The 24,668-nt window shown below is 40.1% G+C and overlaps 1 protein-coding gene across 6 annotated transcripts in view; it reads right to left on the reverse strand.

Moving 5' to 3' along the window:
- Positions 1–4,586: 4,586 nt before the first annotated feature.
- LOC306862540 (voltage-gated potassium channel KCNC1-like) overlaps positions 4,587–24,668 on the reverse strand; it is a gene marked incomplete at both ends in the record, with an annotated part of 68,457 nt that continues 48,375 nt past the window's right edge. For 4 of the 6 annotated variants that reach the window (XM_079405389.1, XM_079405388.1, XM_079405390.1 and 1 more), the window contains one exon: positions 8,257–8,411. In XM_079405389.1, the coding sequence (XP_079261515.1) occupies positions 8,257–8,411 (155 nt within the window). Of the gene's footprint in view, positions 4,652–8,256; positions 8,412–23,543; positions 23,565–24,668 lie in introns of those variants that run through there. The other 2 variants (XM_079405393.1, XM_079405392.1) reach the window with 2 other exon arrangements.

The following is a 24,668-nucleotide window of genomic DNA, read 5'->3' on the forward strand; positions in this document are numbered from 1 at the left end:
AGCAAATTACACTTTAAATCAACGTAAACAACACCTAACCAGACTAACCAACTTTTGTAAAGTAACCAATGCTTCGTATCTTGTCGAAGAAGACAGCAAAAGTTTTAAACAAACAGTCAAACAGTTACTCACATGTAATCTATGATTTAAAAGCGACACAGGTGGAAACATGGCCTCCTCTCACACAGGCTAATGCTAATACTGATGCTAATATCAGAAATCTGCTGCTAAGTTAAGGAAGTCCATTTTGGTATGGCATGGCTGGTTTTATTGGGTGCTCAGCATATGCAAATCTTGAAACTTTCAAATTAAAACAAATATTAAATGACTGTAACAAAATCTTGTCAAAACTTTGCAATGCTCTGTACCACCAGAAAATAAACTACAGAATAAAGTCAACATTTTAAACAAACTCAACACAACTACAAAACCATTGTCAGGTTTCTGAATCTCCTGAGCACCTTTGAGCTCATATGGTGGCGCTACTCTCACATTATGGCTTCCTGATTGAATAATAGTGCTTTGTGATGTAAGTGCTCAGGGTCTCATGACACAGCAGTTCACACAACGCTAATATATTCATTAGATTGATATTAAGTGGATGCAGGCTCACTTTCGATGGATAAAGCTTTGATTTACCCACGGAATGTGGATGAAATAAAAAGAACAAGCATCGCAAATCAAGCCAAAACTTTCCATCAAGACTCGACTTAAAAAGAAAACTTCACCCACAGCCTTAAAATCCCCTTCAACCTTGCTCTTCAGACCCATAACCGTTAAAAGAAAAGAGCCCTGTAGGTGTCGGAGGTCTCCAGAGGGGCTGTTGTGCCACTGCTGGAGGCTGCCATGACTGAGGGAGACTATGAAGGGCAGAGCAGAGAGCCAGGAAAGTTCAAGTAAAGGGTGAAACGGCGGACAAAGAGAAGGGAAGAAATGTCACTTGAAGCCATTGAGGGAGCAGTAGTAGTTGAGGGAGTTTGTCTCATCATTCAGACTCAGTGGGGTTTGTTAATCTTTTACCCAACAAAACTCTGTGAATCTTGCAATTCTATATAATTTTACATTCTTTTTCTTTTTTTTTTTCAAAAACAAAATATAGAGCCTCTCTTTTTTAAAATATATTCTTTTTTTTCTCTAAATTTAGTAGCATTTAGCATAAACTTTTATTGTTTCCATTTTATTTCGGCGTTTAATGATTTCAAGCCCTCTAATTTGGGGTTCAGAGCTTGCAGAAGTCATGCAGTTTAGTCATGCTGGTAAACAAAGTGAGAAAAATGCATTTTTTAATTTTCTCTTTTTTTTAGCTTTTGTTCAAAGTTCCCCCAGTCCACTTAAAAACCCCTCTGTCCTTCAACAGGTATCATGCACTTATGTTGTATTTTCTGTTCCCCACATGAAGGTGAAGAAAGTGACCCCATCCACTGATCCAGAGTCACCCATATTGTACTGTGCAAAGAGAGCGGTCCAGTCTACGGTTTCCTCTTGATCCTCTCAGCATGATCTCTACCATCTTTCTCTCAGTTTTGTTTTTGTTTTATGTTTTGTTTTCCTTTTTTTCATTCATGCCATGCAGTTCATCTACAGTGGAACAGAAATGCTGAGATGCAGAGAGCTGAACTAAGAGAGAGAGAGAAAAGAGAGAGGCTAACACTCTTTTCTTCATAGTGGACCTTCTTCAAGTCACCTTTCTGTGATCCCTGAGAAGGACACTCTGAACAAGATTTCCAATTGGATGAATGGGGAAACAGTACGATATAGGAATATGGCAGGCCGATGGCACCGCTGTCTATTTTCATTTAAAGCACGTGCAAGATCTCCAAAAGGTAAAGGAGCGGAAAAGGTTTGGCTGATAAACCGTTCGATTGAAGCATTTGATGAAATTGACTGTGTTTGAATTGCATAGCGTTGAAGGGCATGATGGGTGTTTTTCCACACATTATGTGTATTTGAGACTGGATCGAGGGTTTTTTGTCCACTTTCAGGTGCATTTATCATGGTGGAACGCCCCACAAAAATAGTTCCCATCACTTTAAAATTGCATCCATTTCCACCAGGTTGAGCCAGGACATACTACAGTTTGTATGCTGAATCCCACCAGTTTTCCAAGGCTAGCGATCCCTGTAGGAAGAATGTGTTCCACATCCTCCCAGAATGTGATATTGTCAGTTTATTGCACCTACGTTGGGGGTTAAAATTAGTAATGGAGAGATGAGCGTTACAATGTTTTCTTCAAGTTGGTTTAGCGAAGCACTCCTTTCATCTCTCTTTTTCTCTCTTTCGCCGTCTCTAATCCTGCGGTGACCCTGGGGGTTGCCTCTGGACAGGTTTTGCGGTTGGGGAGCTTTAGAAAAAGGGCAGTTCAGAAGCTCAGCACTGTAGGGAAGAAAAGAGAAATAAAGACAGAAAGAGGGGAATAGGAAAACGGAGGACAGAAAAATCAGTATCACGCCACACGTCGCGTCACCTTAATACAAACGCATTAAAAGCTAGGCTACACACTGCTAGAGGCTTTCGCAGATGCCGGTCGCTTCAGACCACGCAACTGGGGGAGCCAAAGCTAAAGAAGCCAAACACACAATTTTTTATTTTTGTTTGTTTTGGAGTGATGTCCATTATTTTCATGAAGTCTCCTAAATACCAATGTAAAAAGAAATTAAACAAATCAAAAACCCAAGTGTACTCATAGCAAAGCCCATCGTAACATGCGCTCAAAAACAAAACACACAAATGCAAGACTCTAGGAATCACACTCACATAAAACAAACACACACAAGAAGCTGAATAAAAGTTCCAGTCGTTGAGGGCCACAAAATCTTGTTCTACATCTACGTCAATAAAATCAATTAACAATCATTGATTTTGTTAGCCCTCTAGGATGGACCACAACCAAGCAAAAGCTCACGGTACATCAGTTAATCCTCTTCACACAGAGGGTGCGTCCCAAGACGACTCGCTATTCCCCATGAAGTGCCCTTATTTTGATATTTTACCAAACAGTGAAGCTGGCATAGGGAATAGAGAGCGAGTGCACCATTTGAGCGCAGCGCCAAACATTAGAAGTGCGCGAAAACAAAGTGTCACACAAAGAAAATCAAAACACTAAGCACACAGTCAGGCACATCACATGAAAACACGCAGTGTGACGCACAGAACACCATACGCACATTCTTACACTGAGAAGCGTTCAGCTCCCTTCCTCCTCTCTTTGCTTTTTTTCTTTCTTCCCCAAACTGTCCTCCATTTCCCGACGCCTTTCTTCATTTGTTGACAATCCTCCCAAAACTCTGTTCCCCAAACACACAATCTGTCCATCTGACCCTCATGCTTTTATCTCCTGAATTTGGTTGATTCCTGATTCCATATACAGGGGGTTTTTTTGTAATCCACTTATGCCAGACCATCATTGAAAAGTTTTTTTTTTTTAAAACAAATCAATCATTATTTTTCCTCAGTTTCTCATTGTCATCTGGCCTTTTTGGTTGTTATTTGGAAGCAGTAAGAGTTGGGAATAAATGAAAGTGACAGATGAAATGACAAAATGAAGGGCGAGGAGGACACTGTGGAAAAGGAAGACATGGAATGAATGTTGGGATGAAACATGATTATTTAATATTTACACAGATGCATGCGTACACGCGGTGCTCTCATCTGCCTCTCTCTTTGTTTCGAATGACATCATTTTGGAAGCACTGGTATAGACGAACATAAAGAGATTTACCTGAGTAGTGACAGGGAAGCGCAAGTCAGAAACAGAGAGGATTCTGGATAATGTCGCTAAATCGTTTGAACTCGACCTGCTCTCCCCATTTCGAATGCCTCATTTGAATCAACGATAGTTTCTGTGCTGTTAACTCCACATGCAGATAATTATTTACACCGTCCTCTGTGATCACATGCAGCCTCTGTTTACCAGGGCATTCGCTAACTAAGCTAGCTAGTTGCAGGCCTGTCTCTTCCACATTGTAACCTCAGAACTGAGATAAAGGGATAAAAGCGGAGCCATCCCATCCACTCTGTTCACTCTGACTACGCCTTAACAGATAGACTACACACAGCAAAACCACAAAATGCACTAGGGATGCTAAGTGCTAGCTATCTTGAATGTGTGGAAACATGCATCGCTGCAGTGAGCAGACTTCTTAGCATTAGCTTCTTTCTCTCTGCTCTGATCAGTGTTTAGTGAACAGGAAATCACTCCTTCTGGTCTGAGTCTGTTCAAATAAATGCCTTAAGAATCTTTTCTTTAATCTTAAATATATCAGGTAAACATTAAGGGCTAAAATTAGGCATTCTTAGCCTCTAAAGTGACAAAAGAGTGCTAATGATCTACAACAGCGAATGCTACATCATACCCCGTAAAACCAGCAGAGGGGGCTAGAGCTGATGTTAACACAACAGCAAGGGGAAAGAGAACTCATTTGCTCTTTAATAATGCAAAACTAAGATGATTAAACAAGATTGATTATGCCATGAGATGAGAATACAAACTAAAATGCACTTGTACGGGAGCTGATACTGGTTTGGGGGCTCAGGTGTTCGTTTGGGAATGTATTTGTGAAGGAAGAAGTGGATTTTCTGTTCTAGTCTTAGTTCACAGTTACTGCTTCTTTTTGCATATATCTGATAAGCACAGGGCTTTCAGAATAGTTCTCTGTGAAAAGATGAAAAAGAATAAATCATAAAATGACAATCTGCAATGCTTTTGATGTCTAACAAAGAAAAGAAAACTTAAACAGGTAGTTAAAGCACATTCAAAACCCCACATTCAGTAGAACAGTTGTAATGGTCTCTACCACCCAATAGCATCTTAGCATGCAAAACTAACCCCCACCCCCCGCAATCAAGTAAAAAATGACAGATTGGTAACAAAACATCAATGGAAAAAAGTTTGTACATTTGTTTCATGCAAATCATTAATATGCATGTGCATATGAATATACACATCCATATGTTCACACTCGTATCAACAAACATGTACATAAACCTCTGTTAAAATACATTTTCTTATCAAAACACAAAGACTTATAATTTCCTTATTGCTCGCAATAGAAATCCATGCATGTGGAAATTACAAAGTCACAACTGTACATATCATTAAGACCTGAACTATACACCCTCATACAGAGCATTAAAAAAACACAGAAAGGAAATGAAGAGGAGGAGAAGGACATGGAGGAGACACAAAGTGAGAAATAAAACAGTGTTTTGGCTGGACTTGAATCATACTGGCATTTTAGTCTTCCTCTTTCTCTCCCTCTAAACGTACCAGGTCATTTGTCTGAATATAAGATTATAAATAATGCACACTTGCATTTGTTTGTTTTACAAGATACCTTGTTACATACATTTTTAATATACACCTATTAAAGGAATTAAAAATCTATGTTAGATCATTTGCCTCACCGCCATGCAAAGACAAAACAGTAAATGCATATTTACAAAATAAGCAAAATCAGCTCTCTTAAGACAATAATCTGTTGTGTGTTGGATGGGTTTGACTCAACTATGCTCAGATTCAAGGAAAATCGTGTGGTGTAGTTACAGTGTTTTGTCTTTAAATGGCTAAATAACCTGCTAGTTCAAACCAAAAAAATAAAATAAAATAATTATCACTCACAACACTCATCTAAGAATCTGCCTAAAACACTTAAAAGTGACTGAACACTCCAGTTACACAAAGCACACATGTGGCATAGCGTACATCCACCAGATGGCCCTCGCTCACTGTCCTGAGGTCTTCAATGTATATGAGGCATGTACATAAAGCAGTGCAGCGCACATGCAGACGACCGATGATTGGTGTTTTACTCGTTAAAGCACAGTGTCACACATTCGTTTGCTGCTGGCATGCAGATGCTCCATGTAATCAACAACCTCTGTGACTTTCTTCACTCTAGCAGTGAACTTCTTTAAACAGGAAAGAGGAGAGGAGGGAAAGAGGAGTGTAACAAGTAATGTGGCAATAGCACCCAATAACCTAAATGCAAATAAATAAATACATTCTAAAATAAAAAACATATTGCTTAATTCAGAAGAATGATTACAGATGATTTGAAGTAAATTAATAAATGATTAAATATGGGTATGTAAAATATTTCAGTTGCAAGACAATAAAATCATCTAAATATATAATGCTACTTTGCTTTCTGATCAAGTTTAGTCATTTATACCCCAGGTTGTCTGTTGTTTCACATGGAGAAAAAAACAACAAGAAGCTTTGTGAGCTGCCACTGCAGAGATATCCTCACCAGAGTTGTGTATTGCATCTGTGCATTGAAAGCAGACCCCCCCCCCCCCCCCCCCCCCCCACACACACACACAGTGAAACATATGGCTCATATATCTGCATTTCAGAGGGTTCATTTTGTCATCTTTTCTTTTTCTTCTCTTACTGACCGCTGTCAATCCAGCATCCATTCAATGTTCCCTCCTTTATATTGGAACGAAGGCCAGCATCCAAGAGACAGAGCAGGTAAAAAAATTAAAAAAGAGAAAGAAAAGAAGGGGACCAAAGAGAAAACAAACTGAACTGATTTTCTACTGCATTCAAATCAGAGGAATAACAGTAATCAGAAAATGATTATGATGAGGAAGGGTAATGCCAGTGAGGATGAGGATGATTATAATGATGAAAACGTCCAGCTAATTCTTGCTCTTAGTAGGGAAACTCTGAGGCCACTGTCTGGTTCACCACAGCCCCAGGATATGTGGATATGCAGTGAGGAGTGCAGTTCAGCTTGATATGTCTTCATATTAATGAGGAAATACCATAATAAGGAAAGGATATATTTTAAAGACAGTTCCTTCATGCACTAGTATACAAATTAAAAAGGGTTCCAAAAAAGTGCAGAAGGTTATAGGCCCTTAATAGGAATGGCTCCTCCTTATTATTATCATTTTTTTCCGCCATTTGTCCAGACCACTGCTCTTTTCATTTCGTGGTACTTGATGTTGAACATGCAGAGAGTCAAAATACAAAACCCAAAACGTTAATTGTAGATCTCCATGCAACAGCACGATATCCTGTCCTCCCAAAATGTCAACTCAAAGCCACCCACGCAACTCCAAACCCCGATCCGAATCGCAATGTCCAAGTGCTTAATACAAAAATAGCCTATTTTTAAATAATGATCAGTTATCTGTCTCTCTGTTAGTTGTTAAAGTTAATAGTTGCACATAGTAAAGTTTGCAGGATTCATCTCCAGCTTCTCAGGGTCAGAGGTCATCATAATAGTCGATATTGCACAAGAAGGGTTTAAGCATTATTCTTTGTCCTAAATAAAGAGCATAATTATTATAACGCTGTGAATTATACATTAAAATATCGAGTGACAACAAAAGTTGCTGTAGGAAATGCTCAGAGTGTGATTAAAGATGGTCCTTGTGTTTATCGTAATCGTAATACTCATCATGTTCTATGGCCTGAATCACCAAAAACTCCATCACAGTCAAATCAGCCAAAACGATCCATTAATTCTCTACCATAGGGCTTAATTATAAGTTCAAATTAGTCCAGCATACGGTTTCAAATTAGTCCAGCATACGGTGCGTTTATTTTCATGGCCTCATAGCAGTTAAAGGGGATTGGGAGTTTAGTATATTCTACTTGCCTAACTGATGTCTTTTCTAGCATGCACTTGAGCTACTTGCATGTTGACCTATGACCTTTTTCATTCCAAGCTTTGATATGAAGTGGATTTTCAAGGCCTATTATGGTGTATCAAAGCTGATCTCAATGACTAGTACTCAATGATTAAGCCTGTTGGATCACAGTCTCGTTTTTTATACAACCAGCAATCAGGCGGGAACATGAGGAAAAGCCAACTACTGTCATTCAGCTACAGGGGTAGATTTCCTACAGGGTGCTCATCGCTGTCTATGGACCAGTGAGGGGTTTTATCCTAGTAATATTCAGTGCTTCTTTTTTATTATTATTTATCTTCGATAATAAGGCATAATCTGCTGACGTCACAGCATATATAATTGTTTTAGTTGCCTGTCTGAAATATTGCCTGAAGTATATGCCATGGAGTAATTTTAATACTTAAAGCTCTAAATCCCCAAACAAATTCATCCCATTCCCTTTGAGGCATGACATATTAAAAAGAGTGCTGGGTACCCCCACCCTGTCCAATCAATGGAGGAGCGGAGGTGTTAGTACTTAACATCGTTATTGTGATTATTAATAATATTGCAGTATGATGGTGCGTGAGGTTCTTTTTTTCCGCTTATTTCGACGTCGTTCCCTAAGATGTGCTACAGAATGGAGGGAATGGGGGATCGGCAGCGGCGTAGGGGGCCGGGGGATTCATAGGGTGGGTTGTTGATGGGGGTGATGGGGGTCAGGCGCAGAGGAGCCCCTGTCATCCCCGAGATGTTATTGAGGCTGCGGGACTTCTCGTAGCCAGCAGCTACAAAACCCAAAAATCCGGTGGATGGTCAGTAGATAGGTTACATACGTTAGAGAAAGATGAATGAATGGAATTATTATGGAAGCATTTTACAAAATAAAAACATTGGATTCATGACAAAAGTGTTTGTTTTTTTTTTAAAGGGGGAAGGAAGGGAAGGGTAAAAAATGGAATTTAAAGCAAAGAATGACAAAATGAAACGGATGTAAATGACAAAAGCAGACAGACAGAAAGACAGACAGGGACAGACAGAGACAGAGACAAGGACAAAACAGGAAAATGAGAGTTATGAAATGTCATCAAGTTTTCTTGTCAATTTTTTTTTTGTTGTTATGGCACAGCAGTATTAAAAAAAACTCCCTTTAGTCGCAGCCACATACAGTTTTCAGGGAGAGATAAGAGCAGATGTGTAAAAGAGCAGGTGGATGAAGCACCTGATGGCTGACTCAGACCAATGGTGAGGTAAAGAGTTTAGCATCCAGGTGTTTGACCCAGTCTCAGACGGAACACTCTGCATTCTGATACTAGCACTGGAGTCCAACAGAGGAGTAGCAGAGGAACTCCGTCTAGTCAAAGCAGCCTCACTCAGCACTGTGGGCCAGGTGAAGCTTGCGCATTTCAGACTAAATGTCTTTCCATTATTAGCAGCAAATTCGTCTTCCGTTTACACACAAATGTGTTTCAGTAGATTAATAGGGACTTAAAACAGCTTCACGTGACCCCAAAGTGCCTGAAAGCTTTCCTTCCACATCCATTTCTGGCTTTGTTTTGTAAGGGTGGCCAAACTTTCTTAAAGGCTTCGGTTTGTCTTCTTTTGTCACCCACCAAGTCCAGTGTTGTTTTATTTGGTTACAAATTCCCTTTACAGGTCTTAGTGATCTTCGTGGGATATAATAATAATTTGGGTCAGATTTCAAATGACTTCAGGGGGAGTTCACTAAAATTTGCGTTTATTTGTGTGTTTTCATTCTTAATTCACTAAAGAGATAATGCCGAATATGCCCACAAAAATGTGTGTTGAATGCAATTTCATTGCACAGTCTTGCAGGTCAATCTGAGTACTAGCTTGTGGATGATGCAGTATGCAAAACTACCATGATCTGTCATTCTTTACTGTAACATGTTGTTCCACCACGGTGATCCAGCTACTGAAATCCTGAAAGTTTAGTAAGTGTCATTCCAAACCTGCGCAAATTTCATATTTCTGTGGCACACAATATAAAACATTTTGAAAAATGTCTGTGTTTTTGTCTATATGGTGAAAGTTACAGGAGACCAGTGTTTTTTGTACTCCATTGACTTTCACTGTATAGGCAAAAACATATTCAAAATGTCTTCTTTTATGCTCCACAGAAGAAATAAAGTCATTCAGGTCTTCAACGATAAGGGGAATAAATCATAACTTCATTTTCTAAAGTTTGGGGTGAAATAATAACGTCTCGGCTACGTATGTAACCCTCATTCCCTGAAGGAGGGAACGGAGACGTCATGTCAGGTGGCCGACGAATTGGGATCTTGCTTAGAAAGTGTAACTAAATGAGTCAATGCACATTGGCATGTGATTACTGCATCCAGCTGCCGCTGATCACAGCGTGAGTATAATTAGGCAGCAGGTGCAGCGCATATTCAGGTTTTCGCTGAGGAGCCGAGCCGGTGACCCGGCCGCTCAGCGGTGGTACAGCAGCCGTGGCGACGGGACGTGACATCTCCGTTCAGGGAACGATGGTTACATATGTAACCGAGAAGTTCCCTTTCAGTTGGTCAGACAGACGAATTGGGATCCCTAATAAAGGGCCACGGATACTGCCCCTTCCAGTGTCCTGTGGAAGCCTCCTGCGCCCCTACTTTTTGGCGCAGGTCAGGGCTTACCACAAGAAGACCAGCTACTGTGCTATGGCACTACCCACTCAGTAAGATTGGATAACACTGGGAAAACGTACCCGTTCCACTTGGAACAGGAACGCTGTGGAAGCCCAACCTTCCTGAAGGAGGTTCAGAAACACTTATGCATATGAACAACCGCTTAGGTGCATATGGAAGATTGGAGGTGATTGTAGCTTCTTGGATAATGGCAGAACATCTGCCGGGGAAACACAGGCTAGAAGGCTATACCGTGGACTTAAACATATGGAATCCAATTAGGTCTCTACATACGGAACCCAGCCCTCTACCGGTTCTCACGGATTCATTGAGTGAGGGCCTGGCGCCAGACGCTACGCCACGTCTGGCTGCCGAGGGGATGGTGGAGCTCGACAGGGTCTACAGTACGGACTCTCTGAAGCAGTTTTAGGAAGCCGACCCAAAACCAGAGCCTCTTAGTGCTTCTACCCGTTTGAGGTGAGAACACAGGAAGTTCCACGTGAAGGCTATAGAATCTATCGAACGTGTTAGAAGTCGCCCAGCCCACAGCTCTACAAATATCTGCCAGCGAGGTGCCACGAGCCAATGCCCAGGAGGATGCAACACTTCTAGTAGAGTGAGCTCTCAACCTGAACGGGCAGGGCACAGCCTGTGCCTGATAAGCCAGGATGATGGCGTCCACTATCCAGTGAGCCATCCTCTGCTTGGAGACGGCATTCCCCTTCTGCCGGCCTCCGTGACAGACAAAGAGCTGGTCTGAGGTCCAGAAGCTTTGTGTCCTGTCAAAGTAGCATCTCAATGCTCAGACGGGACAAAGCAAAGCTAGGGCTGCCTCCTCCCTGAAGTGAAGGAGGACGCTGGGCGAACTGAATCGCACAGCCGAGTCTGATGGTCTGACGGAGCCAACGAGACGGACTAGGAAGCACTAGCCAGGCTCCCAGAAACCGCACAAGTGGCACCAACGGAATCACCGACGTACCCGTGGTGGGGCAGCGAAGGGAAATGCAGGGACCCAGCTCGGGCGTCTCATTGCCGGTCCGAAGCAGGGTCAACATGTGTGCAACACCAACCTGCATTCTGGCAGAGGGTGCGTGAGTAGTACAATTGATCGCACTCTCGGACCGCCCACAGCTGCTTACTGGTGAGAGAGGAGGGTGAGTGTGAATCAAGACTGTCTCGTCCACAACTTCCCGTCCCCTCTGGGGACCCAGAGATAGAGGAAATTGCTCTTTTGTCAAGGTTTTGGGTACCACTGACCGTGAGGCCAGTAGCGGGGAAAAAAGAAACAAAAGATTCTCCGCCTAGCCCTCCTCCAAGGGAGGGAGTGGTGCATTCACCATTTTCCGAAGAGCATCCTCCTCCATCTCCGGGTCGCCTGTCTCAGGGCCTCTTGCTCACCAGGTTTGGCGGGGGCCTGGACGGGAGCGGGGGCGGCGGCAGGGGGCAGGGGGCCGCCCTCGGTGACGAGTAGACTGCCACCATTTCCGGTGCTGAATCATCATCTCCAGAAAGGTCTGGCTCACCCTCTGATGCAGCAATCAACATCCGATTGTCGGGGGGAGCAACAAAGGATACAAGTGGTACCCCACAAGAGGGTCCAGCCTGTTCCTTCGGCAGCTTCACAGGCTGCGAAGTGCCGGTGGAAGGAGGAGCCCTCGGAGGTTGGTTCCTCGGAGGGGAATTACTCACCATCACCGTAAGACCAGTCCGGCTACTGCCAGAAGTAGCACCTCCCCGCAAGATCTACTAGATCCCGCAATGGGAGCATGACTCGTCCACAAAAGCCACTTCAGCATGTTTAACGCCTAGACACGAGTGGCAGCGATCATGACCATCACCCGGCGCCAGGTAACGACCGCATCCAGAAACGCACGGGTGGAAAGGCATCTTTAAAAAGATGTTCCACCCGTGAATGCTTTTTTAGAATTCGCTCTTTCAGAATTCGCTCTTTTAGTGTGCTGAAGTGCACAGGGGAGATGGCCGCCTGCAACACAAACAGGGGGTAGTGCAGCCTGCTGTGTGCAATCCACTCGACACGGAAGAACCACCGCCACTGAAGCGCCGTACCACCAGCACGAGAGCTTCCTTGAGAGCATTGACTCGCAGGCACTCGTAGAAGAGGTCAGGAGCAGAACGATAAGACCGCTCGGCTCCGAAGCAAAAAGCTGAATATGCGCTGCACCTGCTGCCTACTTATACTCATGCTGTGATCAGCGGCAGCTGGATGCAATAATCGCTTACCTTTGTATAGTCTGTTTGTTTGTTTAAGAAGGGGAACTGGACTCAGATATTGCTGTTTTTTGAAAAAGCCAACACGAATGGATATGGAAGGAAGAGCTGGCACATTACATAGTAGACAACCCCCTTCTGACACAGGAGAACTTCCCACACGGACACAAACACAGTGAGTTAGAAGTCTTAACAGAACAAAACAAGAGACAAAAGCTCACAAGGAAGGAAAAACACGGGGTGTTAAGAAGGTCCTACTGTCGTATAGTCGGCAGTCCTATCTCCAGTCCTTTGCGTGATGCAGTTCTGTTAGGAAGTGTGTGTGTGTGTGTGTGTGTGTGTGTGTTTGTGAGTCTGACTCAGAGGGCTGCTGGGACACTCTGGATGCTGCACAGCCACTTGTCATTCAAAATCTACACCAAAGCATCGCCTATAGGAGCTGCAAAGGAAGGCAGTGGTAGATAGATCTGGGTCATCGTGTTCCTTACACCAGACCACTTGTGCAAGCCAGAAAGTTTTCCACCATGGATTTGAGGAAATGTACATATTTAGCCAAATTATTTTGTTTGTAAATAATAAAAACACAGAGAGAAAATCAATAATGTATGTGTGAACGTCATGTTCTGTACTTGCACCCGTGATGCAAACACTGCACAGATAAGAATACACTTCCTTCCTATTGCTAGACATGTCTTTACCTCCCTATTAGCATTTACTTTCTCTGAATGAGATTAATTAGGATCAATATGGCTAGGTAGAATGTGTCCAACAGAAATAAGTACACCATTGGCACCTGCAATCTTTCTTCCTCTTTTTCTCTGAACAATTACAATGTAAATGTGACGATTAAAAATGCATTAGTAGCACATTTTTTACATGAATAACTGCTTTATGACAATGCCTACATGAAAATTATTGTGTTTTGGACACAATTATGCTTTTGGATTCCAGTTCAAAGATATGTAGAACAACAGATATAGATACCTAGAATGCCAGTAAAACAAAACAAAACAAAATAGAGCAAAGCAAAACAAAACAACAACAAAAGAAACAGGCAAAAAAAGCAAAGCAAAAAACAGACAAACTGAAACAGATAAGTGGGAGAGGGCAGGGGAAGAAACTTGTACCACAACCGTAATCAAAACTATTTAAGATATATTTATAGATATATTTAAGAATTGAGCTTTCATGGTCATGGAAGAGCAAAAGTCTAATAATTGAGCAATTTTCTATATTTACTAACAGTACAATGATTCCATCATAATCATTGACCTGTGAATTAATATCATTATCGACATCATAATAACACAACTCACACTCATCAGCCTCACGCATGCAACACTGAAGAGCTTTGGTGAGAGTTTACAGGTGCATCTCAGAAATTTTGAATATGGTGAAAAGTAATTTTTTTAACATTTCAAAAAGTGAAACTTTCATATATTTTAGATTCATTACATGTAAAGTAAAACACTTCAAAAGTTTTTTTGTTTTAATTTTGATGATTAGAGCTTACAGCTCATGAAAGTCAAAAATCAGTATCTCAAAATATTATAATATTTACATTTGAGTTTCAATAAATTACCATCCATACAGTATAAATTCTGGGTATCTCTTGTTCTTTGAAACCACAATAATGAGGTAGACTGCTGACTTGGCAATGGTCCAAAAGACGATCATTGACACCCTCCACAGAGAGGGCAAGTCACAGAAGGTCATTACTGAAAGGGGTGGCTGTTCAAGGAGTGCTGTATCAAAGCATATTAAATGCAAACTTGACTGGAAGGAAGAAATTGGGTAGGAAAATGTGCACAAGCAACAGGGATGACCGCAAGCTTGAGAATACTGTCAAGCAAAGCCGATTCAAACACTTGGGAGAGCTTCAGAAGGAGTGGACTGAAGCTGGAGTCAGTGCATCAAGAGTCACCACGTCTTCAGGAAAAGGGCTACCAAGCCACTTCTGAAACAGAACCTGACCTACATTTCACTGCTGGTTATACTCTGTATAATTGTGTATGTGACAAATAAAAATCTTGAATCTTGAGAAACATCGTCAGAAGCATCTTACCTGGGCTAAGGAGAAAAATAAATTTAGTAAATTTAGCATTTAATTTGGAAATCAAGGTCTGGAGTCTGGAGGAAGACTGGAGAGGCACAGAATCAAAGCTGCTTGAAGTCCAGTGTGAAGTTTCTGAAGTCAGGGATGATTTGGGGTACCGTGACGTCTGCTGGTGTTGGTCCATTGTGCTTTATCAAGTCCAAAGTCAATGCAGCCATCTACCAGGAGATTTTAGAGCACTTTATGCTTCCATCTGCTGACAAGCTTTATGGAGAAGCTGATTTCCTTTTCCAGCAGGACTTTAGCACCTGCCCGCAGTGCCAAAACCACTTCCAAGTGTTTTGCTGACCATGATATTACTGTGCTTGATTGGCCAGCCAACATGCCTGACCTGAATCCCATATGGAATCTATGGGATATTTTCAAGAGAAAGATGAGAAACAGTCGATCCAACAATCCAGACGAGCTGAAGGCTCAATAGTGCCTCAGCAGAGCCACAGGCTGATCGCTTCCATGCCACACCTCACTGATGCTGGAGTTTGTGCTAAAGGAGCCCCGACCAAGTATTGAGTGCATAAATGAACATACTTTAAAGAACTTGAACTTTTCTGTTTTGCAAATCCTTTTTTTGATTGATCTTAGGAAATATTCTAATATTTTGAGATACTGATATACTGATATATTCATGAGCTGTAAGCTCTAAACAAAAAAACTTTTGAAGTGATTTACTTTACATGTAATGAATGTAAAATATATGAAATTTTCACTTTTTGAAATAAGTTACAAGAAAGAAAAAATGAACTTTTTCACGTTATTCTAATTTTCTGAGATGCACCTGTATGTATGATGAATTACAGCAGTGTTGTGGACTGATGTAATTCAAGTCTTTAGCTTGACAGACTCTGTGCTTCTGCAATTCTTTAGCATCTGTGATAGAGATGTGGCTACATTAAGTGTGACTGTCATTGTTTGTTAGGATTTGTGAAAATGGTCAAAGAGTCAAGAAGCAAGTTCTCTGAATGCATGAAATGCAGAGTCTTAACATCGTAGCTTCAAAGCTTAGCACAGTTTATAAGTCTAATAATCATGCTTACAAGCCCATAGAGATTATATCCGTATGGGCCAGCCCTTGACCTGACATGGATGAAAGTCCATCTCTGCTGTGTTTACGTACCTCATGTCAAACTTTAGTGACACTACGAGGACTGTATGAATGGCCTGGGGATGGGATGGAAGGTGAGTGTTAGTATGTGGCACAAATATTAACCACAGAATAGTTTAGAAATTGTGCAGCAATAAAATAAAGTTTAATATACTGTGTTGAACAATTTACTAAAATTTCGGTCTGTTTGTAGTAACCAGCATGGTAAAGAAAGTCCATCTTTTTCACTTACAACACAAAGGTCAAGTGTGGAAAATCAGAGTTTTCGAAGAAGGCGCCAATGGTTTTTACTAGTGGGAATATTTAATGTAATTACATTATGATGTGAATTATAGCATTACAGCATGATAGTCTATAATGCAGCTAAGTTTCAATAGTGTGTCTGAGTTCATACACAGTATATTTGATCTGTCCAGGTTAATATTTGCAATATCCACCAGTGGATATTTGTTCTTCCTTTAAACCCAAACACTGGTAGTCACATACATACAAGTTACATCACAGCTGCATGTATGATTCAGACACAATAACACGTAAACACAGCACAACACGACACAACAGTACACAAACATTACACAACAAAAACACAAAATGTAAGAAAAGATGATCACAAAGAGAATAATTAAAGGAATATGTGATGGATGTGATGACTGTGGTAAGAAGAGAGGGCATAGTTTACATTCAGAAATTAGCACCTGCATATACAGTACAAGGATGGACAGACATATAAACTTATGACATTTAACATGATGAAAGATAAGCAATTCACTCCAATGTGCACATAGAGAAGTTCCCAGTAAGCGTGTTGTACATGTCACTCTTGACTGCAAACAGGTGGATTTACATTAATAATAAATAATAAAATATCTCATAAAAAATTTAAAAATAGTTTATGCAGCTAGAAAGAACAGAAAGAAATAAAGTGTGCAGATGTTGACATTTAATCTAAGATAGTAGAGGACAGAGTGAAACAACAAACGTTGAAATAATATTCACAGAACTTTCAGATCATGTATGATTATAGTGTCATACATGCAGTTCACCGCCACTGATGGTGGAAAAGACACACATTCATATACATCACATCCAGTTTGATTTGAAAGACAATAAAAACATTGTTTCTTAAATATATAATTCAACCATTCACTAACCTTGAATAAAATCCTTGCACTGAGCATAAACTGGTCTCGATTCACCAGAAAATGGAACATGAATTACCAAAAATCTTATAAACTATATTTTAGTTTTTTTTTTTTTTTTACTTTACTAGTTTCTTTACTTGAACCAGTCAGGTTCAGGCTTCTGTCATACTGAAGTTAAATGCAGTGGATCTGCAGATCTCTGCATTTATGTGCATTACTTGATGGATAATTTACCATCACTTGAATAATTAATATTTTTAATACAATTAATAATAAATACTGCTGAGACAACAATTGAATCCAGCAGTCTGGTCCACCAAAACTATATAATGCATAATTTCACTATATGATTAGGAAGAGTTATTAAAAATATTTTATTTAGAGTCTATATCAGAGATGTGTTGTAAAAAAGAAAAACCCCTCATCATCAGGTGAGGTCATGACAGGCCCACTGCCCCTCTCTGTCCCCCGAGGGGCAGTGACCTGAACAGAATGAAAGCATTGACCCCTTTGGAAGCATTATCGGCCAGGCCAGCAACCTCTCAGCCATATCTCGCCACTCAATTTTTACTGCACTGCAGACAAATTCTCACACCGATGCAACATGGAACTCTGACAGTTGTGCTGCAACGGTTGTGGGAACTGCTGAATGACTAGACAATAGCATGAAAGAGCAATTGCAATCAGCAGCTGTGCCAATTTGGTTGTTGGGAATCATTCTGGACTGCCATTCTGTGGACAATATTAACTCATTTATAATATAGTACAACTCTCTCTCTCTCTCCATATATATATATATATATATATATATATATATATATATATATATATTCCTATCCTATATAGAGAGAATGCAGTTAAGGTCCAATGGCAACTTTAAAAATTATTTGAAAAGGACGTAAGGCACTGTTTATAGACATAGTGATACATGATATGGTGAAAATGATAATGAATTGGTCTAGCTCATCTAGAGCCCTAGAGAGAGAACCCTCGGGTTCTCCAGTTACAGCAAAGATTCAGAAGTGAGGTTAAATGGGAGTACAGGGGAAAATCAATCAGTCTGCAGAGGGAGAGAAATGGGAGGGAGAGAAAGAGAGAGAGAGAAAGAGGGGTGTGACTGCAGCCCTGCAGTGCAGTACTATTTCTACGCTTTAAGACAATGGCTAGAGAGGAAGATGACCACAATGCCCTCAGTCAGTGTGCTGTAGCCAGCATCCAGACTGCAGCTCTTACACATTTAGCCTCACCACTAGAGTCTGTCAATGGCAGGGCCCAAGGGTATGTCAAAGCTCTCAGCATACTCAAAATATAAAATACAAAAACACAAGCACATCAAAAGAGCACTTTAGACTGAATACATGATTGATAAAAGGGGGCAATAGAAGAAACAAAAAACAACAGGGGCACAACAGCAATAAAATAAACATTACAATCACCTAAGTGCATCTTGGGAGTAAGTGGGCGTCTGAACATTAAGGTTGTAATGTCAACCAATTTGTCAGGTTTTAGAAGACCAAATGTCATTTTTTTAGCCTGAACCATCTTTAATCCCTTCATTTTATATTTCATCATGTTGTGCTGAGTCCTAGAATGCTCTCTTCCACTGTTTCCTTGGCAACAGTGGGCAGGAAGGAGTGAGAGGGCAGAAGGTAGAAACGGAAAGAGGCAGAAGTTCGAGTGGGGAGAAGAAAGAAGAATACTTCACCCATAAATTGAAGTTCTGTCATCATTTACTCACATTCCTATGATTTCTTTATTATTTACCATAATAATTTAGCAGAATGTCCAAGCTGCTCTTTTCCATAAAATGAAAGTGAATGACTACAGCTGAATTTCAGTGAATACTAAAATTTCAGTCTGTTCCTGCCTTAAAGCTATCCTACACTATAACTGCATCCCAAATGACACACTATACATTAAGCAATTATACACTATGCATTTATGCACTCAAGTACTCAACCATGTAGTGTATGAATTATATAAGGTTATAATGGCATTAATAGCCTGGAGTCTGATAGTCCCTCCCCCTTCACAACGTAATTAAAACTGCAACAGTTGAGTGCATGAAGTGTTCAACATTTCACGCTTTTTTTTTTTTTTTTGTTATTTAAGTGGATTAAAAGTGCACTTTTTCTTTTTGTAATTTTCAGTCTGAACACTACTCACACTATTTATACTACAAAACGTTATATAATAGTGCATAAGTACGCGATTTGGGACGCACCTAATGCAAATAATGGAGTGTATGATGGGCACATTTTTATTTAGCTTCACACTATTATCCTGTCAAGTCGGAGGATATTAAACATGCTTGATATTTAGAGCCAATTTTAGAACACATATTGTTTACACATATTTTACAGACAGACCCAGACCAACGCCGACAGACAACCGATTACAGTACGTCACTTCTCAGACATTATAAGACCCAACATACGCTAGATTTAATTATATCGCATGGAATTGATCTTACCGATATAGATATCGTACCTCAAAGTGATGATGTTACTGATCATTTCCTTGTATCGTGCATGCTGCGTATTACTGATATTAATTATATGGCTCTGAGTTATCGTCCGGGCAGAACTATTGTTCCAGCCACCAAAGACAGATTCACAAATAACCTGTCTGATTTATCTCAACTGCTCTGTGTACCCATAAATACACATGAACTAGACGAAATGACTAGCAACATAGGCACTATCTTCTCTAATACATTAGAAGCTGTTGCCCCCCTCAAATTGAAAAAGGTTAGAGAAAAACATACTGCGCCAACAGTTATACCCATTCTCTCAAGAAAGAAACTCGTAATCTTGAGCGCAAATGGAGAAAAACTAACTTGGAAGTTTTTAGAATTGCGTGGAAAAACAGTATGTCCAGCTATAGACAGGCTCTAAAAGCTGCCAGGGCAGAGCATATCCGCAAACTCATAGATAATAACCAAAACAATCCAAGGTTTTTATTTAGCACAGTGGCTAGATTAACAAATAAACAGACGCCGCCCGATCTAAATATTCCCTCACAGTTCAATAGTAATGACTTTATTCATTTCTTTACTGATAAAATAGATAACATCAGAAATACAATAACAAATGTAGATTCTACTGCATCTAGTATTTCAGCTTCATTCATCGCACCCAAAGAAAAACTGCAGTGCTTTACAACTATAGGACAGGAAGCTAAATAAACTTATCAGTGCATCTAAACCAACAACATGTTTATTAGATCCTGTACGGGGTGGGATGGCGCAGTGGACAAGACACATGCCTTTGGTGTGAGAGACCCCGGGTTCGAATCCACTGTGAGACACCAATGTGTCCCTGAGCAAGACACTTAACCCCTAGTTGCTCCAGAGGCGTGCGACCTCTGACATATATAGCAATTGTAAGTCGCTTTGGATAAAAGCGTCAGCTAAATGAATAAATGTAAATGTACCCACTAAACTACTGAAAGAGTTGTTACCTGTAGCAGAAGAACCGCTTCTCAATATTATTAACTCATCGTTATCTTTAGGTCACGTCCCAAAAGCATTCAAGCTGGTGGTTATTAAGCCTCTTATTAAGAAACCACAACTAGATTCTAATGAACTGGCAAATTACAGACCCATTTCAAATCTTCCTTTTATGTCAATTTTTTTTTTTAAAGTTGTGTCTGCTCAATTGTGCTCATTCTTGCATAAAAATGATCTCTATGAAGAATTTCAGTCAGGTTTCAGGCCCAATCATAGCACAGAAACGGCACTTGTTAAAATTACAAATGACTTGCTTCTTGCTTCAGACCAAGGCTGCATCTCATTGCTAGTATTACTTGATCTTAGTGCTGCGTTCGACACTATAGACCATGACATACTCATGGAACGATTACAAAACTATACTGGTATTCAAGGGCAGGCTTTAAGATGGTTTAGATCCTACCTGTCCAATCGCTACCACTTTGTTCATTTAAATGCGGAGTCATCTCAATTATCACCAGTAAAGTATGGAGTACCACAAGGATCTGTCCTAGGTCCTCTGTTATTTTCAATATAAATGTTGCCTCTTGGTAATATTATTAGAAAATACGGGATTAGTTTTCATTGTTATGCTGATGATACTCAACTATATATCTCAACAAGACCAGATGAAACTTCTAAACTATCTAAGCTAATAGATTGTGTAAAAAAATGTAAAAGATTGGATGACGAATAATTTCCTCCTATTAAATTCAGATAAGACAGAGATATTACTTATTGGACCAAAAAACAGTACACAGAATCTCTTGGATTACAATTTGCAACTATAGACGGATGCACTGTTATGTTATCTAAAGTAAAAAATTTGGGTGTTATATTAGACAGCAACTTGTCCTTTGAAAATCATATTTCCCATGTTACAAAAACAGCATTCTTCCATCTTAGAAACATTGTCAAGCTTCGAAACATGCTACCTGTTTCTGATGCAGAAAAGCTAGTTCATGCATTCATGACCTCTAGACTGGACTATTGTAATGCACTGCTAGGTGGTTGTCCTGCATCTTCAATAAACAAGCTACAGATAGTCCAAAATGCAGCGGCTAGAGTTCTTACCAGCTCAAGAAAATATGATCATATTACCCCAATTTTACAGTCTCTGCACTGGCTACCTATTAAGTTCCGTATCATTTACAAAATATTATTACTTGCCTATAAGGCCTTAAATGGTTTAGCTCCTGCGTACCTAACTCGTTTTCTACCACGCTATAATCCAACCCGCTCCCTAAGGTCGCAAAACTCTGGACTTTTGGTGATACCTAGGATAGCAAAGTCCACTAAAGGAGGTAGAGCTTTTTCACGTTTGGCTCCCAAACACTGGAATAGCCTTCCTGATAACGTTCGGTGTTCAGATACACTTTCTCTGTTTAAATCTAGATTAAAGACATCTCTTTAGCCAAGCATTCACATAATGCATCTTATAATCTTATACTGCAGTTATATCTGATCAAATGTACATTATTATTATTCTTTAGCTTGGGTTGAACAAATCATTTTTGCTTAGATGGAACAGCAGCCACGCTAATTATGTTTCTATTTGTTTCTCTGTTTCTGTCCCGGGATTAACATCAAACAACGATTCAACATGTTCAATTGGTGATAACAAGCACCGACCAATGGCAACAGACGCCAACAGGGTTAACTTACTGATCCGACAAAACCAGACAAACATGTAGTGTAGTGTATTTCAGCCTTTAGCAATTTGGATCACTTTTATATTTTTATGCTGCCTTTTTGTCCTTATTTTAATCTTGACAACCTATTCACAAATTGTTTGGAAGACAGTGGCTTAGACATTCTGATAAACATCTTCTTTTGTGTTCTACTGTAGAAAGTCAGTTAGACAAGTTTGAATGGAAATAACAGTGAGTAAATGAATTGTCACACTGAAAAGCAATAGCACAAATATAAACAGAAAAAAACCCTTAGATATGCGGCCATAAAACACATAAAAATACACACACGTACAGGTCAATATTATGGAATCTATAAAGAAAAAAATGAGAAAACATCCAAAAGAAAACATTTTGACCTTTCCTGACCATAATTGTGTAAACGTATAACTGAAGAGGCCCTGTGACCACAGTAAAACACACTCTTTGGGCACAAAGGAAGCCAGAGAGAGTGAGAAAGAAAAAGGTAAAAGAGAGAAAGGAGAAAGCAAAAATATTTCCACATTTACCCCTGATTTGGGTCTTACTGCATGAAAACTTTGAAGTGTTGATTTGTAACAATTGCATCACAGCCTTTAAAAGTCCAGTTACCATGGCAACAGTCCAGGTATGTCATTACAGCCCAACAAGAACTTACCTGTGTCTGTGGTTATCAGTATATGTGTTTGCTGAGCTTTTTAGTTTTTCATGTGTCTCTTTCAAGTCTATCAGACACATTTGTTTCTGTTCACCTAGTGTATCTGTGAGGCAGAATTGTGTCCCTGATCAGTAGACTACAGGACTGTAGCACACATCCTAACAGCGTCAGAGCGCAGTGTTTCAGCACAGCCCTATCAAGCATTTGTTATCTATTAATGGCTAGAATACTGGAGTTGACTGTTTCTGGTCCATATAATGAAGGGTTTTCATCTGCTGGCTGTGATGAAACACTGGTCAGTGGACCCCAGAGTGGAGGGTAGTTCCAGGAGAGAGAAGAAACCAGCTTTATTAAAAAAATAAACAGAAAATGCAAATAAACACAACCCTTTCTTAGTGACCGTTCACCAAAACCCCTAAAGCATTAAAGGCATTCTTCTTTTGACCTCTTTCTGGTAGTAAAAATAGTGTGGGATGGCAATTATACAGCCCTACAAAGGCAAAACAAAATAACTACACCAACAATGGAACTGGGGAAGACGGCTTTACTGATTTGATAATCTGAGTTTAAACATAGTTGAGCCAAACCTGTTTGTTACAGGAGAACTCAAGGTCTTAGAGATGCAAAATTTTGGTCATGATGTAAGGTGTAGTTGCTGTATTTTGCCTTTGAAAGGCAGTACAGTGACCACTGAAACTCTTTACAAAGACCTGAGGGGCACTCTACTGAGGTGAAAGGTCACCGCTAGGGGGGAGAAGGAGGAGGAAGAAGTCACAGCAACACCGAATGGATTACAGTGCACACACACGACAACACACGAACAGGGGAAGACAGTGTAACAGTGTAGCAACAAGAGCTGACATACAAACGCATGACACGACACAACCTGAGGAAGGAGATAACACAACAACAGCTCGTCAGACAAGCGCACCTCAAAAACACACATCAGAAAATACAACATCCCCCAAACACACAAACACAAATTAAGCAGGAATCACACAAATAACCTTCTGTCACCCAAGAATTAGGAAATTCAACACATATTAATTTCATCATATGTGTGGGTGTGTGAATGTGAGTGTGTGTTGAACTATACTGGCCTGAGTGCTAAGTGCAGCGCTAACTTGTTTAATGTCTGGTGCGCAGTCAAGAGAAAAGAGCGTGAAAGATGTATAAATAGGAGAGGGGAAAAAAGAAAAGAAATTAAGAAAATAATCAGAGGAAAATACAATTATAATGACAAAAGTTTACGTTTGAGGGTAAAATGAGAGAAAGAGAGTGAGAAAGTTAGAGATGCGGGAGCTAGTGCTATAATGACATCACTCATACACTGTAACACAGGGTTCCTCAAATCTTTCCCTGGAGGTCCAATCTGCTGCAGAGTTTAGCTCCAACCCTGATCAAACTCGCCTACCTACTTTTCTAATGATCTTGAAGACTCTGATTAGCATGCTCAGGTGTGTTTGATTAGGGTTAGATCTAAGCTTAGCAGGAATAGTCCAGATTTGAGGATCCTTGCTATAACACTTAGACTTTGAGATATATGTAGATATATAGTGGAGGTTTGAAAGCTAGTCTAAGCAAACACTTACTCACATTTGAGCCAGAGAGAAAGATGAGATACTGATTCTAGTCTGCTGTGAATCAGGGACAGAAATTGAGGCTCAGGGCAAACATTCCGCCAAAACTTACAGAAATGCCCTATTGTGAATTACTCCATTTTCTAAAATGTAATATGTTTCATAATATTGTACTCAGTGTTGGGAAGGTTACTTTGGAAATGTAATAGGTTACAGATGACAAGTTAAGCTATTTAAAATGTAATACGTAGTGTAACTATTTCAATTACTTTATTATCTGATTACATTTGATTACTTTTTGATTCATTTTCTAAATTTCTAATGAATGTTTTCAGTTAATAATTTTCAAACATTTAAAGTAGACAGGGTTAACCTTACAGTAGTACTCAACATGTCAGACTTTCAAAAGA

The sequence above is a fragment of the Barbus barbus genome (genome assembly GCF_936440315.1).
Source record: "Barbus barbus genome assembly, chromosome: 4".
Lineage (NCBI taxonomy): Eukaryota > Metazoa > Chordata > Actinopteri > Cypriniformes > Cyprinidae > Barbus > Barbus barbus.